Below are 22,641 nucleotides of genomic sequence, written 5' to 3'. Positions count from 1 at the left end.
TTTTTCCATTTTTCATGTATTTTTGAAAAAGCTCCAGAGAGCCACTAGGGCGGTGCTAAAGAGCCGCATGCGGCTCCAGAGACGCTGGTTGTTGACCCCCGCCCTAATGTCTCTTTAAGGTATGTTTGCTTGTGGTTCTTGTGAAGGGCCTGATCTGCTAAGGTCCAAATACCACACGTGTATGCGTGTGTGTGTGTGTGTATATATATATATATATATATATATATATATATATATATATATATATATATATATATACACATACATACATACATACATATGTGCCCCCAGACACATTTTTTTCTGTAAATTTATAACTGTTAATAATTTATGGATATAAATGTATGAGGATTCACCTCAAGGTATTATTATTATCATACAAATGCCTATGCATTTGATTATACACTGTAAATATATTTTTAACTCTTTAGATTTTGCAGTAAAAAAAAAAAAAACCTGTCAGCTCAGTCGCTACAGTTTTACTGTAAAATTTATGGTGTGTTTTTCTTTTTTACAGCATATTACTGTAAATGGAAAAAGGGTCTCGTACTTTTTATACGACAAAATCCTAGCAACTGAGCTGCCGTTTTTGTTTTTTTTAACTGTAATTTCCACAGTGTTGTTATTTTTACAGTGTACAGTCAGATGGAAAAACGCTTTGAAATCACAAGTCAAGCACATATTTGTTATCATTTTTATTTTAACAAAAAAAAGTTTGAAATGTAAGATAGTATTATATTTGTTGCATTATTAGATAATATGACATTTTAAAAGATATGCAAAAAGTGTATATATTTTTTATGACAAAATAGAAAGAACTAACACATTTTTCAAAGCTTTTGCGGGCCACATTAATAATGTGGCGGGCCAGATGTGGCCCCTGGGCCTGGAGTTTATCACCTTTGCATTACAAACTGGAAGCAAGATGAGGCGGGTCATAATAAGCAAATCATAACAGTCACTCATGTCACATGACCAGGAGGGAGTCAGAGACAGAGGGACACTTATTATTATACAGGGGTGTGCCAAAGAAAAGGCAAACTAAAGTAGATAAATACATACAGTACAGCTAAATGACAGTTAATAGTAATATTTGTACACTCTCACTTACAATAACATTGATATTATACATGTATATAGATTAAAATACAATGTTTCCTCGTTTATGTTCCAAAAAATACCAGGTTTAAGTGAAACCTGTGTAGTAGAATTTTTATTAAAAAAATTAGTTTTTGTTCATTATATTTTTTTTCATCTACACTATATGTTTTTTTAAATTTGCAGGCTGTTTTTTAGTTTACAGGTGTTTTTTTTTTTAAATATTAAGTTTTTTCTTAAACAGTACTGTACAGTATACTGTATGTTTTTCATTCTCTTTATGTTGTTAAAGCCCTAACCACATACTCTATAAACTCTTCTCGGACAGGGGTTAACATTTTCTCACATTTCCGTCGTTTAAACACTCAAAGTTCAAACCTTTGTGGATTTAAAAAAATAAGTACAGCAGTGTTTGGATTTGTCTCCAGGGCCAAGGGGGCTTTGGCCGAGACAGGCGGACAAACGGGGAAGGGGCTGGGTGGGTATAAGGAACAGTGTAACATGGCCTGTCGTCTCCATCTAATCTCATCAATAGACTACAGACTGTGGTGAAGTAGGCCGGCTTCGTCGCGTGAACAAGCCTACAATTTTTGGTTGTCTTTTCCGATATACACCTCCATATTTTTTCTGTAAAGTAAAAACAAAACACAAAACAGTTCTAGTTACCTGAGATACTAAGTATGTCATTATTTTGACATAGTAAATATTGACTTACTAAGACAATTCATTTGACTAAGTCAGATTAATGATTTACTGTAAATAAGCGTTTGAAAAAAGAGTTAAAAGTGGGGCCACATGCTGACATATGCTGCTAAAAAAAAAATACAATAAAAAAAAAAAAAAATATATATATATATATATATATATATATATATATATATATATATATATATATATACAGTACACTTCTGTATTAAAGAATGAAACCAAAGCTCAAAACCTGTTTCCTAGGGCTTTAGGATTTGTTGACCTATAAATACGCCTGGTTTTATCATAAAGCCTGCAGCATTTCCACGCATAACCAGAGTCACACCATCACCCCAGTCTCCTTGGACGTATCCTCGCTCATCCATGTGGACTGGACACTGTCCGAGAGTTGGTTGGCGGCCGAGAGTGAAGTCGGCTCTCTTGGTTGATTTGTTGGGTCTGCTCCTGTCTCTGGCCATGCTCCCTCCACCCCAGCGGTCGATGGCATGGAACACCGCAGAGGCCACCACAATGTATATGTTTCTTTTACTTTTTGTTCATAGCTGTATGTAGAAGTGTCTGGTTGTATCCGCTGCTTTAATGTCTATTATGTCCTTTGTGTTCTTTGATGTTTGATGTTTCCCTCTTACACACATGTGAGAGGAATGTGTACTATGGCTATGAGTTGTTATTTTTTCCCTTGGCCTCAGTCTGGACCCCCTCTCCAGGGCCCAGGCTTAGACCGATTTTTTTATTATATTTAATTTTATTTTAATCTTCTATTTAATTCTCCCATTCCCCCCACTTGTTTACCTGTATCTCACCTTTTTTGTAAGGGGCGCTGGAAGCCGGCAGACCTGTCAGCGATCCTGTTCTGTCTCCCTTCAACATTTGTCTGATCTTGAATGGGATTGTGCTGAACATTTAAATTTTCCTGAAGGAATAAATAAAGTACTATCTAATCTAATCTAATCTTTTTCGGCCTTAAATCCAGCGCTTTTGACTTTGTCCTGCATTATAAAGGTGCATTCCAAAATTAACCTGTCTCATCCATATTAAAAACGTGTTCAGGATTATATCCCCCACCACAGCACACGTTATGCACTCTACAGGACACATGGCATGAAGAAGATTGATTGACATTGGTCTACATTCCTTTTAGCGAATCAGGATGCAGAACACAATGTGCAATTATACGCTGTAAGAAAAAAAAAAAAAAAAAAAAAAAAGCACGCAACCCTGTAAACAAATACACAAACAGAAAAAAATCAGTGAAACAGCGAGGCCGTGTGAAGTGAATTGTGTTGTAGCGAGGGAACAGTACCGTTAAAGGTAGAAAACTACTTTTGCCGTGTGGCTCGCTACATTTCTCTGAGCATAGCTTCCCCTGTCGCTTAGCTACATTTAAACCAGAGTAACTTGTAGCTTAGCATTTTGCAAGTAGCTTGCCGGGTGCATACCCTCGCCACACGGTTGCAGTCAAAGATGCAACCTATGTCTCAAAGAGAAATTCTTGGTTATCTGCCGACCGGAACTTTCCATGCTCTTTAGACGTAATGATCTTGATGCAGCCACAGGAAAAACACCCTGCTGTGCAACACTTCAACTGGCATTACTAAATTAGATCAGGCAGATGAAGTCATTACTCTTCTGTACACCACTCTCGAAGTCCACATGCACCACTTACACGCAGTCCAGCGGTCTGCGCCACCACTTTTAACAAGAACTAAAAAAATACCAGATTCTCGCTTCCAGTGACTGAATTGCCCATTTTCACTGTATAATATAAAGATTTTTTTTACCATGTGCATTAATACATATATATATATATATATACACACACACACACACAAGTGTGTATTTATATATATATATATATATATATATATATATATATATATATATATATATATATATATATATATATATATATATATAGACACATACATATATACACATATATACATATACACATATATTTATATATATATATACACGTACATATACATTAGGGCTGTGAATCTTTGGGTGTCCCACGATTCGATTCAATATCGATTCTTGGGGTCACGATTCGATAATATATCGATTTTTTCAATTCAACGCAATTCTCGATTCAAAAACGATATTTTTCCGATTCAAAAGGATTCTGTATTCATTCAATACGTAGGATTGCAGCAGGATCTACCCCAGTCTGCTGACATGCTAGCAGAGTAGTAGATTTAAAAAAAAAAAAAAAGCTTTTATAATTGTAAAGGACAATGTTTTATCAACTGATTGCAATAATGTAAATTTGTTTTAACTATTAAATGAACCAAAAATATGACTTATTTTAGTGTGTTGTCAAGCTTATGAGATGCTATGCAAGTGTAAGCCACTGTGAAACTATTGTTCTTTTTTTTATTTTTATAAATGTCTAATGATAATGTCAATGAGGGATTTTTAATCACTGCTATGCTGAAATTATAACTAATATTGATACTGTTGTTGATAATATACATTTTTGTTTCACTACTTTTGGTTTGTTCTGTGTCGTGTTTGTGTCTCCTCTCAATTGCTCTGTTTATTGCAGTTCTGAGTGTTGCTGGGTCAGGTTTGGTTTTGGAATTGGATTGCATTGTTATGGTATTGCTGTGCAGTGGTTTGTTGCATCGATTAAAAAAAAATAAAATTAAATAATACATTTTAAAAAATCAATTTTTTAAAAATGAGAATCGATTCTGAATCGCACAACGTAAACGATCCGATTCGTATTCGAATCGATTTTGTCCCACACCCCTAATATACATACATAAATATACACATATATATACACTACATAGTATATATATATATATATATATATATATATATATATATATATATATATATATATATATACACACACCACATAGTCTGCATATATATATATATAATATTCAAATGTATAAGCAAATTCATATATTTTTCACTGTGGCCCTCTAAGAGCAGCCCTAACTGCAATGTGGCCCTTGACGAACACAAGTGTGACACCCCTCTCCTACATCAACAATATGATTTGTCTGAGTGGCTAAACAGGACAGATTTAAAAAATAAATAAATAAATAACAAATTAAAAAATTGGGCCTGATTGTAGACGCTGGTGGTCCGTAGTTGCAAGAAAGTTTTAAAAAACACAGTGTGACATGGACACACCTGTAGACTGAAGTAAATACACACAGTGGGACATGGACACACCTGTAGACTGAAGTCAATACTGTGTTCAGTTGTCTAAGGAGAAGTTTCTTACCAGAGACTCACTAGACCCATAGATGTTCCTTTTTGCATTCAAGTCTTTTTCACTGCAAGATGTTGAACTTTTATCTGCTCTGCAGGCCACACAATTTGCAGCGTTGCCCATGTTGACCAGATCCCCACCTCAGTGCTCAGCTGGAGAACCTTGGACCAGCTTGACCAGCAGTACTCCTGTCCAAGTATTTCCACTTAAGTCCCATTTCCCGGTAAACGCTTGATAACTCCTACGCTCCGTCAAATGTCGTTTTGCTCTCAGCCTCCGGTTCCTCGGGCGTGTTTTGGATCGTAACGGTGGTGTTCTGGCCAAGGTCCGGTCCTGCCTCCTCTTCCTCTACCAATGCTGACCCTCCTTCCAATGATAACAACCGCAGTCATACCGATTACTCTCCTCTCGGTTATTTTTACACTTTCAGGCCGTCTCCTCTGCCGCCGTGTGAGCCTAGGCTGCGTGACAGCTGGGCTTGGCTGGGACTGGCAAGGCCTGAGAGACTCTCTGAGTACACCAAAAGTCATAATAGTGCGCAGGAGGTCAGGCCTGGACCCACCACTCAGGTCAGGTTTCAGTATTTTGGATATCTTGCAGGGAACTATAAAAGTTTGAGAGTTATTTACAATTGACTAACTCAATGGTTATATTTCTATGTGAATTTATATATTTTATTGTGTGAATGCCCCAAACAATCACACATTTACATGGTTTTATTCACCAAAATTAATCTATTTATTCAACTTATTATTATTATTATTATTATTATTATTATTATTATTATTATTATTCTCCAGATTTTGACACGCTCTACCTTCCACATTTTTCACCCGACAAACTGTTCCAACTTCAAACTGATCAGCCTATTTGGGAATTGCGGGCGTTTTCTTGTCAAATTCCAAAAATTCCCCAAATTCCAGGTTTTCCGGGACATTTTTCCCATTCAAAATTAAGTAGCCATTTTTCAAACGTCAACCTTTTCCACATTTTTCAACCTATTCAAACCATTCCACCTTCAACACATTCCACTCATCGTGTTAATTTAAACTTCCAATTTTCCAAGTTAAAAAAAAATTCCAGGATTTTTCAGAATGCCAGGTTTTCCGGGACATTTTTCCACTTCAAAATTAAGTAGCCATTTTTCAAACGTCAACCTTTTCCACATTTTTCAACCTATTCAAACCATTCCACCTTCAACACATTCCACTCATCCTGTTAATTTAAACTTCCAATTTTCCAAGTTAAAAAAAAATTCCAGGATTTTTCAGAATGCCAGGTTTTCCGGGACATTTTTCCCATTCAAAATGAATTGGCCATTTTTAAAACTTCCACCATTTCAAAATGTTTCAACCTATTCAAACCATTCCACCTTCAACACATTCCACTCATCCTGGTAATTTAAACTACTCATTCTCAAAGTTCAAAAAAATTCCAGGATTTTCCAGAATTCCTGGTTTTCCGGGACATTTTTCCCAATCAAAATAATTGGGCCATTTTTCAAACGTCCACCATTTCCACATTTTTCAACCTATTCAAACCAATCCACCTTCAACACATTTCACTCATCCTGGTAATTTAAACTTCTCCTTATCCAAGTTAAAAAAAACTCCAGGATTTTACAGAATTCCTGGTTTCCCGGCACATTTTTCCCAATCAAAATTAATTGGCCATTTTTCAAACGTCCACCATTTCTACATTTTTCAACCTATTGAAAATATTCCACCTTCAACACATTCCACTCATCCTGGTAATTTAAACTCCCCCTTTTCCAAGTTAAAAACATTTCCGGGATTTTCCAGAATTCCTGGTTTTTCCAAAGCCTTATTTCCACCCTTTTTTTCTGGCGACTACTCCCACATTTTTCAACACATTTCAACCATTCTACCGTCAAAACATTCCTCTTAATCGGGATTAAAAAAAAGAAGAAAAAAATTCCCAGTTTTACCGAAATTCCGTAATACCATTCTTCAATTAAAATGTTACTTCTTCAACATTTATAGCCCAATTTAAACAATTCCAACACCAACCAATTCAGCTCATTCAGGACATTAATGCTCCTAATCATTTTCCCAAAAAATCCCGCTTTTCCCAAAATTCCCTAATTTCCAGGAAGTTCCCATTGAAATGAATGGGACATTTTTCCAAGTTGCACAATTCCCACATTTTTCAACCTATTCAAACCATTCCAACATCAACACATTCCACTCATCCCGGACATTCAAACTGCCCGGACATTAATCAGAGGCAGGTGAAAATAATCAGCACCCATGGCAATCAAGAAAACACAAACCCAGGGGTGTTGAACCAGAATTAAGGGAGTGACAATAATAATTATAATAATAAGTCATGACAGCAATGTTTTGTGTTTAATTGCTCTCATTAAACCCAAGCAGGCACTAAAATCAAGGTTTATTGTCGGTGCTACAGCACCGTCTTTCGCTCACGGCAAGCGATTACATGCAGAGATAACATTCTCTCCATGAGCTTCAAGAGTTAGTCACCTGAAATGGTTTTCACTTCACAGGTGTGCATGGGGCTCATGGAGAGAATGTCAAGAGTGTGTAAGGCAGTAATCAGAGAAAAAGGTGGCTACTTTGAAGAAACTACAATATAAAACATGTTTTCAGTTATTTCACCTTTTTTTGTGAAGTACATAACTCCACATAAGTTCATTCATAGTTTGGATGTGACTATCTACAATGTAAATAGTCATGGAAATAAAGAAAAGGCATTGAATGAGGAGGGGTGTACTGTACTGTACTGTATGTAGACCAGGGGTGTCCAAAGTGCGGTTCGGGGGCCATTTGCGGCCCGCAGCTAATCGTTTACCGGCCCGCCGCACATTCTGCAAAAATTGCAAAATTGATAGTATTGCAGAATTTTTTAAAAACATTTTAAAAAAGTGGAATGAGGTGAAATTTAATGAGAAAAAGTGGCAATGTTGACACAAAGCTGCCATGCAGGCAGTTGTGTTTTTTTCCTTTTGTCTTTATTTTCTTTTTTTCCCATTGCTCCATAAAATAAAAAGGACAAAACAATCTATGTTATAATGAATTACTTAAAAAAAATTCACTTTAAAATGTTTTATGTGGAAAAAATATTGCATATGTTGTGTGGTTGCCATATAAAAACATCAACGTTTTGACAAAAGAGCATAAAACAAACAAAATAATAGTTCAAACTTAAAATCGACAGATATATCGGAAGTTGATCTTGAAATTTAAGTGTTAAAAGTAAAAAAAAAAATAAAAAAAAATGTATCACTTTATGAGTGGGGAACCTTTCGGATCTCAAATATATTAAGTAGGATTTTATTTAACTTTTCACTGTGATTACTCAAAACTATTTAATAATTAATATCAATGGTGTCCTGCATTATTGATCTTGGAGGGCTTTAATTGCTAAATAAAGGAACTCTTCTGAAGGAATCAATAAAGTACTATCCATCTATCTATCTATCCATCTAAATACTACATATTTCAGTTTTACTATAAAAAACAAAGTTGTCTTTGACAGAAAAGGCATAAAACCTTATTTGTTTTACTATATATCAACCTCAAGTTGATAAAGAGATTTACTGCAAGCATTAAATAAAAAATAATAATAATAATAATTTGACTTATTTTTAACATTTTAGTGAGTGAGACCCTCTATGCTCCCCAGGATCCCTAAGGAAAAAAAAAATCCATATATTTTGTTATGGTTTAAAATGAAAAATATCAAAAGGGCCCCTGCATGCTTAAATTTTTCCGTTTGGACACCCCTGATGTAGACTGTACTTTACTGTATGTAGACTGTACTGTACTGTATGTAGACTGTACTGTACTGCAGAGGTGTGGACTCGAGGCACATGACTTGGACTCGAGTCAGACTCGAGTCATTAATTTGATGACTTTAGACTCGACTTGACAAAATGTAAGAGACTTGCAACTCGACTTAGACTTTAACATCAATGACTTGTGACTTGACTTGGACTTGAGCTTTTTGACTTGACATGACTTGCTACTTTCCCCGAAACCCAAAGATTAAAAAGTTATTCAGGAGTGCTCCGTATCTTTCATTTTGTACTTGTGTCTGTCTGCGTGTTGTTCCCGTCAGCTTGTATGCTCTCAGTACAACAGCCAATCAAATTAGTACTGTTGTTTTGGTCCCACAGCTTTCATCCAATCAAATTGCAGGAAAACCAAGGAAGAATAATTCTCAAACAACGCGCCATTGAGAAAAAAATATGCCAAAGTTGGTTTCGTTCGGGTATAAAAACTACGACTTGGTCAACAAAAAACGAATTACCGTATGCAAAACATGCAGTTCGAATATGTAGACGCAACAATTCAATTTCTTTTGACATTTAAAGATGCACAAAGAAGGGTAAGTTTTGATTGTAAGCTAAAGTTTATTGGCTGAGTAACGTGACTTTTATTTGCTGTGTAGTTAAATGAGTGAGGCTGTAAACTCACTGCTAACGTTAGAACCATAAACATCTTATAAGTAGACGCAGCATAGAGCGCTTCTGCTACTGGCGCTGAGGAAACAAGACGCGCGGCCGCCATCTTGGAGTGGTGATCCGCTCCACTCAGTGCAATTAATTTGGCAGGAGCAATGAACAGTCGTACCCAAAAAGGGTGGGTACTCCAAACAGCAGTTCAGAGTACCCACCCTTTTTGGGTACACTCGAGGGAGTACTGGAAAGTGCTCCCCCGGGTGATTCCCTTGTCTTACTGGGGGACTTCAACGCTCATGTTGGCAACGACAGTGAAACCTGGAGAGGCGTGATTGGGAAGAATGGCCGCCCGGATCTGAACCCAAGTGGTGTTTTGTTATTGGACTTTTGTGCTCGTCACAATTTGTCCATTACAAACACCATGTTCAAACATAAGGGTGTCCATATGTGCACTTGGCACCAGGACACCCTAGGCCGCAGTTCCATGATCGACTTTGTAGTTGTGTCATCGGATTTGCGGCCTTATGTTTTGGACACTCGGGTGAAGAGAGGGGCGGAGCTTTCTACCGATCACCACCTGGTGGTGAGTTGGCTGCGATGGTGGGGGAGGATGCCGGACCGACCTGGCAGGCCCAAACACATTGTGAGGGTCTGCTGGGAACGTCTGGCAGAGTCTCCTGTCAGACAAAGTTTCAATTCCCACCTCCGGAAGAACTTCGAACATGTCACGAGGGAGGTGCTGGACATTGACTCCGAGTGGACCATGTTCCGCACCTCTATTGTCGAGGCGGCTGATCGGAGCTGTGGCCGCAAGGTAGTTGGTACCTGTCGGGGCGGCAATCCTAAAACCCCTTGGTGGACACCGGCGGTGAGGGATGCCGTCAAGCTGAAGAAGGAGTCCTATCGGGTCCTTTTGGCTCATAGGACTCCGGAGGCAGTGGACAGGTACCGACAGGCCAAGCGGTGAACGGCTTCAGCGGTCGCTGAGGCAAAAACTCGGACATGGGAGGAGTTCGGGGAAGCCATGGAAAATGACTTCCGGATGGCTTCGAAGCGATTCTGGACCACCGTCCACCGCCTCAGGAAGGGGAAGCAGTGCACTATCAACACCGTGTATGGTGCGGATGGTGTTCTGCTGACCTCAACTGCGGATGTTGTGGATAGGTGGAAGGAATACTTCGAAGACCTCCTCAATCCCACCAACACGTCTTCCTATGAGGAAGCAGTGCCTGGGGAATCTGTGGTGGACTCTCCTATTTCTGGGGCTGAGGTTGCTGAGGTAGTTAAAAAGCTCCTCGGTGGCAAGGCCCCGGGGGTGGACGAGACCCGCCCGGAGTTCCTTAAGGCTCTGGATGCTGTGGGGATGTCTTGGTTGACAAGTCTCTGCAGCATCGCGTGGACATCGGGGACGGTACCTCTGGATTGGCAGACCGGGGTGGTGGTTCCTCTCTTTAAGAAGGGGGACCGGAGGGTGTGTTCCAACTATCGTGGGATCACACTCCTCAGCCTTCCCGTTAAGGTTTATTCAGGTGTACTGGAGAGGAGGCTACGCCGGATAGTCGAACCTCGGATTCAGGAGGAACAGTGTGGTTTTCGTCCTGGTCGTGGAACTGTGGACCAGCTCTATACTCTCGGCAGGGTTCTTGAGGGTGCATGGGAGTTTGCCCAACCAGTCTACATGTGCTTTGTGGACCTGGAGAAGGCATTCGACCGTGTCCATCAGGAAATCCTGTGGGGAGTGCTCAGAGAGTATGGGGTATCGGACTGTCTTATTGTGGCGGTCCGCTCCCTGTACGATCAGTGCCAGAGCTTGGTCCGCATTGCCGGCAGTAAGTCGAACACATTTCCAGTGAGGGTTGGACTCCGCCAAGGCTGTCCTTTGTCACCGATTCTGTTCATAACTTTTATGGACAGAATTTCTAGGCGCAGTCAAGGCGTTGAGGGGTTCTGGTTTGGTGACCGCAGGATTAGGTCTCTGCTTTTTGCAGATGATGTGGTCCTGATGGCTTCATCTGTCCGGGATCTTCAGCTCTCACTGGATCAGTTTGCAGCCGAGTGTGAAGCGACCGGAATGAGAATCAGCACCTCCAAGTCCGAGTCCATGGTTCTCGCCCGGAAAAGGGTGGAGTGCCATCTCCAGGTTGGGGAGGAGACCCTGCCCCAAGTGGAGGAGTTCAAGTACCTAGGAGTCTTGTTCACGAGTGAGGGAAGAGTGGATTGTGAGATCGACAGGCGGATCGGTGCGGCGTCTTCAGTAATGCGGACGTTGTACCGATCCGTTGTGGTGAAGAAGGAGCTGAGCCGGAAGGCAAAGCTCTCAATTTACCGGTCGATCTACGTTCCCATCCTCACCTATGGTCATGAGCTTTGGGTCATGACCGAAAGGATAAGATCACGGGTACAAGCGGCCGAAATGAGTTTCCTCCGCCGTGTGGCAGGGCTCTCCCTTAGAGATAGGGTGAGAAGCTCTGCCATCCGGGAGGAACTCAAAGTAAAGCTGCTGCTCCTCCACATCGAGAGGAGCCAGATGAGGTGGTTCGGGCATCTGGTCAGAATACCACCCGAACGCCTCCCTAGAGAGGTGTTTAGGGCACGTCCAACCGGTAGGAGGCCACGGGGAAGACCCAGGACACGTTGGGAAGACTATGTCTCCCGGCTGGCCTGGGAACGCCTCGGGATCCCCCGGGAAGAGCTAGACGAAGTGGCTAGGGAAAGGGAAGTCTGGATTTCCCTGCTTAGGCTGTTGCCCCCGCGACCCGACCTCGGATAAGCGGAAGAAGATGGATGGATAGATGGCAATGAACAGTCGGCGCATTTAATTCATTTTACCTCACTAAAAACCACTGATTTTCGTCATACATGTAACTATGATAAAAGGACACATGTTTTGGTGTGTTTTATTATTCATAGTTTGCTTAACAGTAATAGAATATTTCTATATGCTATAAGTGACCAGACGTCCCAGATCAATACTGGGAATATAATCCCAGAGAAGGGGGAAAAAACGGTCAGCTATTCTTTAATTCAAGAAACAATATGATTAGGTTATATATACATGCATATATTCTACATAAACAATGTATGAATACATTAGATATGTATGTATCTTAGGGACCTATAGACTATCTCTGTTGCTGCAGCAGCAGATAGTTTATTCTGCCTTGACACTTTGTATTGATATGTTGTATTACAATCTTCCCTTAAATGATCATGTTTACTGTGATTGTTTTATATGTATTTTTTATGGATGTCACTTTGGATAAATGCGCCAAATACTTAAACATAAACATATATTAACACGCTGAGTCATACCAAAGACTATAAAAATGGGACTCATTACCTCCCGCTTGGCACTCAGAATCAAGGGTTGGAATTGGGGGTTGAATCGCCCAAAATGATTCCCGGGCGCCCACTGCTACCCTCACCTCCCAGGGGGTGAACAAGGGGATGGGTCAAATGCAGAAGACAGATTTCACCATACCTAGTGTGTGTGTGACAATCATTGGTACTTTAACTTTAACCTGTAAGTTTTTATATCAGCTAAAACCACCAATCTGTTTGACTGGATTCAGAATAAAACTAAATTCTGTTTTACCCAACAATTTTAGTATTTGATTATTGTTACTTGAAGACTTATTCCTGGTTACATACATAGTGTTGAGAAAGTATTGTCTTATATTTTGCCTAAAATGAGAATGCATCAAAAAATCTTTGGTGACTGGTGAATTTTGTTTTAGGTGGGGCTGAAAGTTTGTAAACCAAATACCTGTGGGGGCGTCATCCTCCCCCAGAAGATTTCTTTGTGATTTTCACATACAAATATACAAGATCTTTGCTCCTTCACAACTCTGTGGTAATATTCTTTTCACAAAATATCAATCAATGCAATCAATGTTTATTTATATAGCCCCAAATCACAAATGTCTCAAAGGACTGCACAAATCATTACGACTACAACATCCTCGGAAGAACCCACAAAAGGGCAAGGAAAACTCACACCCAGTGGGCAGGGAGAATTCACATCCAGTGGGACGCCAGTGACAATGCTGACTATGAGAAACCTTGGAGAGGACCTCAGATGTGGGCAACCCCCCCCCCCTCTAGGGGACCGAAAGCAATGGATGTCGAGCGGGTCTAACATGATACTGTGAAAGTTCAATCCATAGTGGCTCCAAGACAGCAGTGAGAGTCCCGTTCACAGGAAACCATCTCAAGCGGATCAGCAGCGTAGAGATGTCCCCAACCGATACAGGCGAGCGGTCCATCCTGGGTCCCGACGAAAATACAACCATCCATCCATCCATTTCTACTGCTTATTCCCTTTGGGGTCGTGGGGGGCACTGGTGCCTATCTCAGCTACAATCAGGCGGAAGGCAATAGTACGTTAATGTTAAATCTTACTTGTGAAAAGTAATCCCCCAATTCCTATTTTCAACAGTCCGCTCATTTTAACAGAAAAACGCTGAACACCGCCCGGCATCTTTGTTTTGTACCTGTCAGCTGTCTGTTTAGGCTGCTCGCCGGCTCCTCATCACCTTTTCAAGATGGCGGCCAAATTGCTCGCGTCACAGCAGCCAATGCAGCGTCTACTTTTAAGATGTCTACGGTTATAACGTCAGTGCAAACACGGCAATCTGTTGCATCCACTGCAGTTTGCTACCTTATTCATACTTTTTGTCAAGTGTTTTTTTAAGCAGGGTTGCATGAGGTACCTACACATAACGTTACGTTAGGAACGTATCACACACAGTCACATAACGTTAGACGGCGGTCAGCAGCACCGCGTATTTTAGCCATCTACAAAAAGACAAACATAGTCAAATAAAGGTCAGTTAAAATGTACACTACCTTAAGAATATGTGTACATATTGCATAGGACCCTGACATCTAAAAAGTACGACTCTCTTCATTGTTAATTTCATGTATTTGTTTTGTTATTCATGTGTATGCAGACATAAACACACAAACAGTATGAGATGAGATCAACGAGATAAGGTAAGAACAGGATAAAAACTGCTGTGGAACTAGCTACAATGCAATATTCCATGGAAATACAATGATAACACTTTTGTGCAAATAAGTACAGTTTAACTTTTTTTTCCAAATGTGTTTATTCTGTAAAGGAATGAGTTAAATGTTTAAAATGACTGGTTAATAGTGCTATCATGAATTGCAATGTCAGCACAATTTTTTTTCCTGCAATTTCAAATGCACTTGGTTTTAATAAATAAATACAGCATTTTAAAAACATACACAATCTGTGTAAATTTATTAGTCTGTGATTAAAATGACTTGAAAGGCCTCGAAACTCAAAATGCAGGACGTGAGACTTGACTTGAGACTTTCTATTCTTGACTTTGGACTTGACTCGGGACTTGCGTGTCTTGACTCGGGACTTGACTCGAGACTTGAGGGCAAATACTTGAGACTTACTTGTGACTTGCAAAACAATGACTTAGTCCCACCTCTGCTGTACTGTATGTAGACGCAAGCAAGTGCATCATATTCCAAACGACGGTGGCTATGACTGAGAAAGGGCTTTAATCTGTAATACAGATTTGTCAGTCCTGTCATGAAGGATTCAACTCACACTGCCCGACACTCAAGCATCAGCATTTAAATGCTCATTTAAGCTCAGTTTTAGGGTACATTAGAGAACCAAATACTTGTGTGAATCCTTCATTTCCTCTGGATGAGACCAGGAGTAGGAAATGATGTGTCGTTGTTGGCCTACTATCAAGATGACCGTAAAAGTCTTATATAAGTGTTATAATGAAGACAACACGTGATGTAAGTGTTTATATTAGCTATATTAGCCTACTATCAAAATGACTTTCTAAGTGTTATAATGAAGACAACACATGACGTGTCTATATTAGCCTACTATCAAAATGACTTTAAAAGTCTTAAATAAGTGTTATAATGAAGGCGACGCATGATGTAAGTGTCTATATTAGCCTACTATTAAAATTACTTTAAAAGTCCTATATAAGTGTTAAAATTAGGGCAACGCATGATGTAAGTTTCTATATTAGCTACGTTAGCCTACAATCAAAATGAATTGGCACTCCACACAAGTCAATAACATCAACACCTTTGTGCGTTCACGCACAGCATAAAACGTTTGGTGGACAAAAGGAGATGAAGAAAGAGTGGCATAAAACGCATCTTTCCGTGGCGGCGGCGGAGAATGTTGTACATGTGAACAAACTATTGCGTCACAGTTCACATAAACGACGGTGAGTTCAAGGACCGCCAAAATTAGCAGGACAAAACTTTGCGTTCGCCAAATCCTTTAATCAGGTAGGCATGTTTTTAATTTTCCTGAGGGAACTCTCCTGAAGGAATCAATAAAGTCCTATCCATCTACCTATCTAGAAAGTTTGTCCTCCTACACCAGGGGTGTCCAAACTTTTTCCACTGAGGGCGGCACACTGAAAAATCAAAGTATTTTGATATTTTTTAAATTTCAAAAACCAATACATTATGTGTAAAAATATACATTTAAACCTCCACTCAGGCTTGATCCCAGGGACCCCAAAGGATTTTGGTAAAAACAAATATTTAAAATGTGTCATTATTTTGTATTATTGTTATTCAAGGTTTAAACCTTTAAATCAACATTAGGTCTATTTGTCAATATAACGTTTTTAAAGATTTAAGTTGTAAGCCCTTTACGTCAAAGAAAACCCCGTTTTGTTATGGAAAAAAAACACAAAATATGCAATAGTTTCCCCCAATAGAATTTTAAAGTGGAATATTTGAGATTATAGAATAATTGGAGCCCTAAAAATGTTAACACATAACACCATTGATTTCAATTTGTTATTATTTTTTTAGCAATGACACAAAAATAAAAATGCACTAAAACTATTTGGGATCCAAAAGGGTCCTACTGGTTAAAAATAAAAACCTTTTTTTTTTTTTTACTGTTTACTTTAAACACAATCGTCTTGAGATCAACTTCAGATTCATCTGTCAATTATAACTTTTATTGTTGTTTGTTTTTTGTTTGTTCTTATTAGGCCCTTCTTTAGAAAAAAAACAACAACTTTGTTTTTTATATGGCAAACAAAATATGCAACATTTTCCCCCAAAAATATCTCAAAGTGGAATATTTAATGTGACATTGATTTTGATTAATTATTATTATTTTTAAAGAAAATAACAGCCTGCATGGCAGCTTTGTGTTATTAGAGTAAACATTGCAACATTTTCTTGTCACATTTCACCTGTTTACTCTTTTATACCACTTCTTCTGTTTTTTATTTTTTAATCCAACTATTTTTTATTGACTTTTTCACATATACAGAAAAAAGGTGCAAGTCGAAACAGTACAATTTTAAAGTCAGTGAATTCTTCATACCTCTACCCCTAAAACTACCCACCCACCTCACTCAGGTCGAACCAACCAGGGACACATGGCACAAACAACAAGTAAGACGACAAAGACACACACATTCACACATACACCCATACAAGACCAAAAACAGAAAGAGACTAAAAGGAGAGAGAAAGGGAGAAAAAAATAAAATAAATAATAATAATACTAAATAAAAGGGAGATTATTCCTCATCTGCATCTGGACATAAGTCAAGAGAGTTGACATACAGTAAGAAAGGACTCCATGAACTTTCAAACACTTGAGCAGAGCCATTTAGTGAAAACCTAAGTTTTTCCAATTTTAAATTGTAAAGAACCTCTTTAATCCAACGGCCGTGTGATGGGGGGTGAGCCAGCTTCCAATTGAACAAGATCAGTCGCCTGGCCAGCAAGGTCGTAAAAGCCACAGCGCGTTTTAGTGGTACAGGGCATGTGTTATCAGGGCATATGCCGAAAATGGCTGACAATGGGTTGGAGGGAAAGTCTTGACCGTATGCCTTTCCGATAGTGTTAAAAATGTCCTCCCAAAAGGAACATAATTTAGAGCAGGACCAGAACATATGGACATGATCAGCCAGAGATTGTTTGCATCTATTACAGGTATTGCTAACAGTGTGGTAGATTTTGGATAGTTTTGCATTAGTGTAGTGAATTTTATGGATTACTTTGCATTGGATGAGACCATGACGGGCACAAATCGAGGAGGAGTGGCCAGTTTCAGGGCAGAGTTCCAGAGTTTATCAGATATGTTGGTGTTAAGATCGCTCTCCCACGAGGCTTTTATCACTGATAAAGAGTTTGGAGCAACTGAGCTTAAGGAGGTATATATCACAGAGATACATTTTTTATGATTTGGGCTCAGAGATAGCAATGTATCTATAATAGTTTCCGGGGGACGATTTGGGAAGTGTGGGAACTGCTTCTTTACGAAGTCCCTCACCTGAAAAAAACGAAAAAGGTGGGAGTTTGGCAAATCGTATTTGGAAGAAAGTTCAGCGAAGGATGAGAACACACCGTCTGTATAGAGGTCTTCCACAGTGTTGATACCGTGATCGTGCCAGGTCATAAATGCGGAGTCGGTACGGGAAGGTTTAAATAATTGTTTTTTAAGTAGCGGAGTCAAAATAGATGGGCCCTGAAAACCCAAATGTTTCCTTAGCTGTATCCAAATTTTCAAGGAGATCGATACAATGGTGTTTGCGCCTTCAAGTTTAAGTGGAAAAGGGAGTGGTGAGCATAAGCAAGAACGTAATGAAAAGTGTGGGATTGCCGTTTCAAGGGATACCCAGGCCGGGAGGGTCTGAGAGCTTCCATCCATCCAGTATAGGAGTTTCTGTACATTAGCCGCCCAATAGTACTGTCTAAAATTAGAGAGTGCAAGCCCTCCCTCAGATTTGGGAGATTGTAGGACCGACCTGCGGATTCGGGCCGATCCGGCCCCCCATAAAAATTTGGATATTGATTTGTCTAATTTATCAAAAAAAGATTTAGTAATAAATATGGGGATATGTTGGAAAAGGTAAAGGAATTTAGGCAGAGTGATCATCTTGATAAGATTGATCCGGCCAGCGAGAGATAATGGTAAAACAGACCAGCGGGCAAAGTCCTTCTCCATTTTTTCAACTAGGGGTAGAAAATTTCCCCGGAGCATGTCCCAAGTAATGGATCCCGTCATGTGCCCATTTGAATGCAGCTAAAGATCGCGGTAACTGTTTAGCTAGGGAATTGATCGGAAATAGTTAACTTTTTTGGTAATTAAGTTTGTAGCCAGAGTGTGTGCCAAACCGCTCCAAAATGTTAAAGATTACTGGGAGTGAGCTAGCAGGATCTGAGATGTATAGGAGCAAGTCGTCCGCATAAAGCGACACTTTGTGCAACGTGTCCGACCGGGTGATACCTTTAAAGCCCCTCTCCGCGCGCAGCCAAAGTGCAAGGGGTTCTATCGCAATAGCAAACAGTAATGGAGACAGCGGGCAACCTTGTCTGGTACCTCTTTTAAGAAAAACTGGGGAGGACAGTGTATTATTTGTGCGTACCGAAGCTACAGGGGACGAGTATAAAAGTTTAACCCAAAGAATAAAATCTTCATTAAAACCAAACCGACCCATCACATCAAATATATATTCCCATTCGACCCTATCAAAGGCTTTCTCCGCGTCGAGGGACACCACCACTTCTCCAAGTCTATTATCATAGCTTTTAGCCTCGTGTTCTCCTCAGTTACAAATGTTAGCTTGGTGTCCATAGCCAGCATATCCTGGCTGGTCGTGTCGGCAAACAGTTCTAGTGAGGAGAGGCGCCTCTGGTGTTCCAGAAGTGTGGACTGAATACAATCTAGCGTGGTGTTGAGTTTGGAAAAGGCGGAGTTAAACTCCGACGAGAGAGAAGTCTTGTGGTCCGTTAGCATTGTAGTTAGTGTAGCCATGATGGTGCTTGCCGCCAAGTCTTCCTTCTTTTGCTCCTCCTTTTGGCTCTATTAGACATTTTCTCGTTCAGCTCGGTAAGGTATTAGTACTATAATAACGTTGATAGCAGTTACTGCAATCAGTCGAGCTATACTGAATAGTATGAGTTAAATATGCGGGAGTGTGAAAAAGTGTGACTACTCCATCTTGTCGCCAACCGGAAGTCCTGTTTTTTTATTTTTTTATTGGTATTTTTAGAATGTGCTAAGGGCCGTTAAAAAAATACCTGCGGGCCGCACTTTGGACTCCCCTGTCCTACACAAACCATCCATCCATCCATTTTCCTACCGCTTGTCCTGTTCAGGGTGGCGGGGGTGCTAGAGCCTATCTCAGCTATTAAAACAAAAAAATATTCATACACTTCTGGAAAAGCTCCAGGGAGCCACCAGGGCAGCGCTAAATAGAGTCTCGGGTTGCCGACCCTCGGACTAGACAATCCATAGACAACCTTTAGTACTGATACACAACAATGCGTGCATGTTGCAGCAAGCTGTCCATGATGATTCTGGAGTAGATGAACTACGAGTCCACAGAGAACAAACCCAAAACAATACTCGGGTGGGACCTTCCAGGCCAATTAGAAACCACTGAAACACAAACCCAATCAAAGCCCGTCCGGATTTGGACGCAATTCGATTGTTTTACCTGCCGCTTCCGCTCCGCTCTCTCCCGATGGCGCCGCCGCCGCTCTCTGGCTTTCTGCAACGCCTTGTAGTCTGGATGCAGCTCCAGCTCCCGCGCCTTCTTCAAGTGGGCGGCGGCGTGGGCCATGTCGGCGCAAAACCTAATCAACGTGCCACAAAGTTAGAGGAACCTTTCAAATCTCAAGGTCTTTTACTGAAGGACTGTCCAAAACTTCTCACCTAAATGACTCCGACTTAAGACCACAAAACCCAAGAATTCTGAGCGCTAAGTGACCGTAACTGCAAAATCCGACAAAGCCGCGCCTCCACTCGTCCTTTACTTGGATTTCCAAGGAAAAAGTCCACATCTGCTCATGCAGAGTGCGAGGGAAGCATTCATGTGATCAAGTGTGAGAGGAGGACATCATGACCGAAAAGGGGCGGGCAATGATGACAGTAAGACTCATCCATTCAGGCATTATGCATCCTCTCTCTCACACACACACACACACACACACGCACACACACACACACACACACACACACACACACACGCGGAATGACCCAGTCCAGATGTACATGAGACCCGGTCTCCATGTGAACAGATGTGGCATTAAAATGTGTCTTCTGTAATGCAGTTGTGTGTGTGTGTGTGTGTGTGTGTGTGTGTGTGTGTGTGTGTAAGGGGTTTAGTGAGGCTGCTAGCCAACAGTCAAACTACTGCCAGAGCTAATCTCTCTGCCGTTGTGTAAAAAAATAATAATAACAATAATGATGACAAAATTAAAGCTGCAAGCAGCGTCGAAAGGGCCCTCGCTTGACATTCTTCCCAATTCCTCCACCCATTCATCCATCTAGGGCTGGGCGATACATGGAATATACTCGATATATCGCGGGTTTGTCTCTGTGCGATATAGAAAATGACTATATGGTGATATTGGAGTATATGTTCTCACGCTAGGGGTGTAACGGTACGTGTATTTGTATTGAACCGTTTTGGTACTGGGGTTTTCGGTTTGATGCGGAGGTATACCAAACGAGTCTGCAGACAGACATATTAAGTAGCGTAAACAATACTCAAAATGCCGGACATTTGAGACATTTAAGAAACTCCGCCCGGACAGCCCCGCAAAAGAGGAAATGTCCGGTGAAAAGAGGAAGTATGGTCAGTCTATCCTAGTCCGGTCGCTGCTAGCATGCTAGCATTTTGAGTTAAGGTTGCGTTGATTAACAATGTATGTTCAGGGTTAAAAGGGGTTAAAAACAAAATACATTGTGCGCGCAGCAGCATTCGTGAGAGAGGAGCAGAGAAAGAGAGAGTGAGAGAGTTATGGTAAACGAGCATGCGTCGCCAGACTCTGTCTTTTACTCATCGATTTATCAGGTTTTATTTTTTATCATCTATAGCAGGTGTGTCAAAAGTGTGCCCCAGAGGACATTTGCGGCCCACAGCTAATGTTTTAATGGCCCACGAAACATTCTAAAAATACTGTTAAAATAAACAAAAGCATAACAAAAAAGAAATAAAAAAGCTTGAAGGTGAAATGTAATTTACAAAAAGTTGCAATGTTGTAATAAAACAAGGCTGTTTTTTTTTCTTTCAAACTGTCATTGCTCAAAACATAATAATGAATCAAAATCAATGTTATTATGAATTATTGACCTATCCAAGGTTCTGATTACTTCACATCAAATATTCCGCTAAGAAAAATATTTTTGGTGGGAGATTTTGCAAATTTGGTAGATAACCAAAATAATTATATTTTGTTGTTTTCTTACTGTACCGAAAATGAACATAACCATGACCTCTAAACCGAGGTACGTACCAAAACCGAAAATGTGGTGTACCGTTACACTCCTATGTCACACAGTTGCTTTTAGCTGCGGGCATTACACTACAGGCTCTTCTCACTCTTGTCTCTCCTTCTCACAGACAGCAAGCACACCGTCTTACATACGTCACATACTGTCACGCGTGCAACGTCATATGCTCTTGCGAAGCAGAGAGGTAGCGGCATGGGTAACGTTAGCTGTGATGCTAATGGAGCGGTGCGAATGGTAATACGAGAGAAAGAAGGTGCGTATCTGGTAACAAATCAAGGAAGAATTCATTCCCAAGCAAAAAACAGTGGGTCCATCGTCTGGCGGTGGTTTGGCTTCAAGTGGGAATATGTTGAACAGACAACCGTAATTTGTCAAGTGTGGGGCCAAAGCGTTGCTACAAAAAGTAGTATTACTGCTAATATGTAGCATCATTTGAAAAGTCAACCGCTAGAGAATGAAGAGTGCTTGAAACTCCGTATGTCAACATCTCTGTTCGGTGCCACGCCCACAAAATCCAGAGGCAACCATTTCCACATCAACACCGTATGAATAAAAAGTCAACAACAGAAGCAGATAACGTCCGCAGGAACCTACCACACAGCGAAGGACAAACACTATTTGATTTCCTCTTATGCAGCTCATTTTTATTTGACACTTATTGAAATATCGTGTGTGACATCATGCATAAAAGTGCACTTTATTAGTTTTAAACTATTGTAGTGGCATTCTGTACAAAAAGTGCACTTTAATTAGTGTTGTTTTGATACGTCATCTTAGTGACATCATGCACAGAAGTGCACTCATAGCTCGTTTTAAAATGTCTCTGACAATCTTGCACTTGACATGAATGTTTGTGCCACTGCT

At 40.3% G+C, this 22,641-nt stretch overlaps 1 protein-coding gene across 9 annotated transcripts in view; it reads right to left on the bottom strand.

Moving 5' to 3' along the window:
- Positions 1-22,641, bottom strand: part of LOC133556490 (ankyrin-2-like) — a 194,167-nt gene that overhangs the window by 122,442 nt on the left and 49,084 nt on the right. For 8 of the 9 annotated variants that reach the window (XM_061906518.1, XM_061906560.1, XM_061906535.1 and 5 more), the window contains exons 1-2: positions 20,194-20,331; positions 19,976-20,114 (exon numbers count right to left, since the gene is read on the bottom strand). The exons of the other annotated variant lie outside the window; for it this stretch is intronic. In XM_061906518.1, coding sequence (XP_061762502.1) covers positions 19,976-20,114; positions 20,194-20,321 — 267 coding nt within the window. In that variant the 5' untranslated portion in view covers positions 20,322-20,331. Of the gene's footprint in view, positions 1-19,975; positions 20,115-20,193; positions 20,332-22,641 lie in introns of those variants that run through there. 9 annotated transcript variants of the gene reach the window in all.

Source organism: Nerophis ophidion, linkage group LG01, assembly GCF_033978795.1.
Source record: "Nerophis ophidion isolate RoL-2023_Sa linkage group LG01, RoL_Noph_v1.0, whole genome shotgun sequence".
In the NCBI taxonomy this organism is placed as follows: Eukaryota; Metazoa; Chordata; class Actinopteri; order Syngnathiformes; family Syngnathidae; genus Nerophis; species Nerophis ophidion.
The sequence above is the reverse complement of the archived record's forward strand: the minus strand, read 5'-3'. Positions and strand labels throughout refer to the sequence as shown.